Source organism: Salvelinus sp. IW2-2015, linkage group LG20 (genome assembly GCF_002910315.2).
Source record: "Salvelinus sp. IW2-2015 linkage group LG20, ASM291031v2, whole genome shotgun sequence".
Lineage (NCBI taxonomy): Eukaryota > Metazoa > Chordata > Actinopteri > Salmoniformes > Salmonidae > Salvelinus > Salvelinus sp. IW2-2015.
This window is the reverse complement of record NC_036860.1, coordinates 79224961-79229939: the sequence shown is the minus strand read 5'-3', so window position 1 is coordinate 79229939 and position 4979 is coordinate 79224961. Positions and strand designations below refer to the sequence as shown.

The 4979-nt window shown below is 43.7% G+C and overlaps 1 protein-coding gene across 1 annotated transcript in view; it reads left to right on the top strand.

The window, feature by feature from the left end:
• map3k3 (mitogen-activated protein kinase kinase kinase 3) overlaps window positions 1-4979 on the top strand; it is a 23307-nt gene that overhangs the window by 15323 nt on the left and 3005 nt on the right. Inside the window, exons 11-13 of the mRNA XM_024012094.2 lie at window positions 2958-3053; window positions 3219-3380; window positions 3609-3757. Coding sequence (XP_023867862.1) covers window positions 2958-3053; window positions 3219-3380; window positions 3609-3757 — 407 coding nt within the window. The remainder of the gene's footprint in view (window positions 1-2957; window positions 3054-3218; window positions 3381-3608; window positions 3758-4979) is intronic.

The window sequence follows — 4979 nt, the reverse complement described above, 5'->3', positions numbered from 1 at the left end:
TTTGTTTGACAATCAGATGAAAACATGACTGGTTGTGTTTATACCACATTAAAAGGCATAGGCGGTGTGTCCATAAGGCTAGGGGAAGCTTTCACTGAAGTAAATTGAGTTAAATTCCCAAAATGATATAGCCTAATTAGCCTACTCCTGTCTATACAGAAATAAATTAAATCATAAGAATAGGCTACTAAACCAGAAAGCATGATTTGGCCACAGAGGATCATTAGCTTCTTTTTGTTTTGTATAGCCTACAGTTGGAAGGGCCCGCAATTTGGGCAGCATGTGGCAAATACCACATTTGAGTTGCAACTGTCAGTGAAAAGCAGAGAGACCCAGGCAGACGATCTAAAAAAAATGTTTTTTTGAAAAACTGTTTGGAAAGCAAATGGCTATATCTGTGAAGAGATTGAGCAAACAGTAGCCTATCTTTTTTGAACTCGGCAGGTCAGTTAAGAACCAGTTATTATTTACAATGACAGCCTTGGGACAGGGGGTAAACTGCCTTGTTCAGGGGTTAAACAACAGATTATTACTTTGTCAGCTCGGGGATTCGATCCACCAATCTTTCGGTTACTGGCCCAATGCTCTAACCACTAGGCTACCTGCCACTCTTATTGGCACAAGTGGAGAACATCGTCCATATCCCCGGTCAGTCTGCATATTCACTTTATCATTGGGTCAGTGACATTTTTGTTTGTTTTTGGACAATCATTTCCTCCTCCAGGTTAGATGTACTATATTGTATTTTATGTTTCCCCTTTTTGTAGGCCCATTATATGGATCAGACAACGTTGTTTTAATTGATCAGGTTGTCAGTTTCAGCAGAGTAGGCTACCCTGTAATTTTTGTTGTATAAAAAAAATATTCTGCTAATGTCACCAGTCATAAAAAGTGTAGTGGAATTGCATGAAAGGCCAACATTTTCCTGTGCATGGAAAGGAGGAGAAGTGTATCTGATATAGCCTATAGTCAAGGCTTACTCTATCCATTACGCACTGCATTGAAGTATTTCTTATTAACATTTATTTTTATATTATTCGCTTAAATTATGACTATCCAATCTAATCATCACATTAGGAATAGTAGGCTATCTTTAATAAGTCTGCAAATGTGAGGATGGATGGAATGTTTATTATAAAGGTACATTTTTATGGTGAAAATTAGCTTCCCCAAACTTGAAACCCATGTGCTGCCTATGTTAATAGGTCTCCCGAGTGGTGCAGTGGTCTAAGGCACTGCATCGCAGAGCTTGAGGCTTCACTACAGACCCGGGTTTGATCCCAGGCTGTGTCACAGCCTGCAGTGACTGGGAGACCCTTGAGGTGGTGCACAAATGGCCCTGCGTCGTCCGGGTTAGCGGAGGGTTTGGCCAGCCGGTATTTCCTTCTCCCATTGCATTCTAGTGACTCTTTGTGGCGGGCCGAGCGCCTTCAAGCTGGACAGTGTTTCCTCTTCCGGGTTGAGCCAGCAGTGTGGTTAGGCAGGGTCTTGTTTCGACCGTCGCCTTTTCCGAGTTCGTAGGGGAGTTGCAGCGATGGGACTACCAATTGGGGATAATTATACATTTAAAAAAACAGGTATAACATGTTAAAAGTGATATGACAAATCTTTACAGAGATCATATTTGAAATTAATAAGGATTCTATATGTAATTATATAATTACACCTATAAAAAGTGTGTGCGCGATACCGGTAAGAAATTAAATCTACTTTTACCCCTGATTCTACCTCCCACGTACACAATACTTGTACACAATACTTGACTTTGGTTAAGTATGTATTTTGAGGAAGTGATCAGCACCTCTCACTCTCTTTATTTGTCCTTCCTCCCAGCCCCTCCCTGAGGAAGTCACGCATGCACCGAGCCAAGAGCTACCCTGATAACCGGCAGCAGGAGAACGTCTCAGGTGGGTGCCCAGGAGGAATCCTGATATCACTACATAAGATATAGATCCTCACTGTAACGGAAAACTGTAATTTATACAGTAATTTGAGGTATTATCAACAGTAAAAAACATTGGAAGTTTTACTGTAGCATACTGTAAATTATGGGAAATTTGTTGTATTTCGAATGGTACTGTAATTCCACCCCACGAATACAGTACCATACTGTATCTTTAGAGCGCCAAAAACCTTATGACCACTAGTGGGTGCATGGTATTGTTGTCTCGGGCTTATTACTATATTTTGAGGCGTGCCTTGTAAGAGGCTATATTTGTTGCACCCGTGAGTGAGAATGCTGTACCAAATTTACTCTTATGTGGTTAAAGTGGCCCATCAATAAAAAATGTATAAGGGCAGATTGGAGTGGCAGCAAATGGTTGAGCATTTTGCCATGTACTTTTGGTCTGTTTTGACCTGTAGTCGCTGCCAGTTTGGAAGCCTTTGTTAAGGCCTCTAGAAGTGCAAGTGATATAAAGCACCAAATATGAATTAATATGCTGTAATGTGTAAACACTTAGCAGCCAACCTGCTTGCACCAATCCCATGTAATTTCAGTAAAATACTGTCATCCACGTATTCATTAATTCATTCCGATTACGGTAGCATTTAGTTTTTTACAGTATAATACAGTCAATTTTATGATATTTTACTTTGTGTCAGTACACAGTACTTGCTTTGATTCTGTATTCATATTACATCAGGTGTACGGTAATATGAAATACAGAATTATACTTTCATCCAAGCTGCCTGTAAGCTACTGTCAAATTCCCGGTAACCCCTTTACAGTGCTGGCAAGAGAGCCGCTCTCAAGCCCCTTAGCAACAGGCCTAAACCACAATGCAGCTCCTAGCAACAAAGCAACAACGTAGTCCCAAGCAACAGCACAGAGAAACAAGGCAGCTCTTAGCAGCAGAGCCTCACGTGAATGCTGTATGACTGAGCTGAGTCTGAATCCTGTAGTAGTCTAACCTTCACCCTCTCTCTCGCTCTCTTTACTCCTTCCTCCCTCTCAGACCGGGAGAACCATGTGTATGATAAGGTGGTGGGGAAGGGAGGGACATACCCCCGCAGGTACCATGTCTCCCTGCATCACAAGGACCATAGTGAAGGTAGGGGCACTMTTCACTGTTCCTCTCACCAAACCACTTTGTGCCATATTACTTTGTATTTGACCTTTTCCCTGACCCCTCTCTTGAACCATCTCCTCCTTCTCTTTTTCTCTTGGTTCTTCTCTCATCACTCCTTCACCCTCAACTCTCCTCTCATRCCCCCAGGTCGGAGAACGTTCCCGCGGATCCGTCGCCCCCAGGGTAACCTGTTCACCCTGGTYCCCTCACGGCGCTCCCTCAACGGCAGCGAGGAGAGTCTGGGCAGCTGGCAGCTAGTGGACAAGCAGGGCAGGCTCCGCCCACAGGAGCGCCCTGTCYCCCACAAGTGTGAGTCCCGACCCTGCCTCTTCATCTTATATTTACATATATTACACATATTTTACATATATTTTATAGTTATTAGAGATTTCATAKTAATAAATCTATTTTTGTATCCTACACATTTTAAATAAGGGAATTAGTTTGTATGATGAATGCAGTGTGTTTTGAGAGTATGGTGTCATGTTTGCTATATGGAGAGGATGATATGTATGGTGTATGCCCCTCCCTCCACAGCCCCCAGTGCTCCAATGACGTGGAGGCGGGGCAAGCTGCTGGGTCAGGGGGCGTTTGGGAGGGTTTACCTGTGTTACGATGTGGACACGGGACGGGAGCTGGCCGCCAAGCAGGTGGTGTTTGACCCGGACAGTCCTGACACCAGCAAGGTGAGACAGCAGGGGATGCCGGAACAGTATGCTACTACACAGATTGTTTTCTGCTTTTATATCAAAGTCTACTGTTRACAGCCAGGCTACTGTAATGTATTTATGCCAAGATGACTCAGACTCCCCAGCCTGAAGGAGAACTCTGTATGACTTGAGTTCCCGTGTATTGTTAAAGATTGGTGCAGAGAGGCTTAGCCTGGAGCACCTTTAGCCTGGAGCAATGCCAAGAATGAGGTAATGTGTTCAGCAAGCTACTTTACTCTTAAGAGGCGATTGTGGAGGAATGCAGTATGGTGCTGTGTTTAACCTGACTGAGTTTTACTAGCWAATTGTTGGTCAACTGTCTTAAGCACAAAAGGCGCTATTCAACGATCTGTGGTCAGGAATCAGATAAACTCATGCTCTGAATCACTAACATAGTCAAATCCTGACTGAGTGCTCATKTCTGTCTCTGAGACCAATGAACTTTGAGGAGATTCAAGGGACTTTCTTTKSTTTCTCTCTCCCCCCTCTTTAATGTCTTTTCCTGTCTGCCACAGAGAAAACATGCACMGTCACTTCCTGTATCTGAGTGGAGTATTTGCAGGGGGTGAGGAGGGGGAGAGTAGCAGAGCCAGCTTTGCCTTGGCCTCCAATCACCCCTTAAACTCCACTGTCTCTTTTGCGCTCTCCCTCTCGCTCCTATTCTCTCTCTTCCATTCTCTTTCTCTCTCTCTCTCTCTCTCTCTGTCTCTCTCTCTCTCTCTCTTTCTCTCTGTCTCTGGCCCCCCAGCCTGCAGCGGATGTTAATCTGTTGTTGTTGTTTTTATCTATTTAGTGGGTCTTTGTGTTGTGGATACTTTGTATATATCTCCATTTCCCTCTTCCGCTCTCTRTCTCTGTGATGTGATCTCTGTGGCCATATTCTCTGAGGTAAACAGAGGAACTGCTTTTGAGGAACTGGACWGTTACCGCTAATGTCCTATTTGCAGAGAGAGCTGGTCTGTSTGTCTGAAATGCTTTTTCCATTTGTCAGATTTTTTWGRTGTCTTTGTATAGCTTTWGGTGGACAGATGACTCATTCATATCATGTAATGTTGAGGATTTTTTGTTGTTGTCGAATACAACAACCCTCAACCTGTTGTTCCCTGTCTGTCTGTCTGTCTGTCTGTCTGTCTGTCTGTCTGTCTGTCTGTCTGTCTGTCTGTCTGTCTGTCTGTCTGTCTGTCTGTCTGTCTGTCTG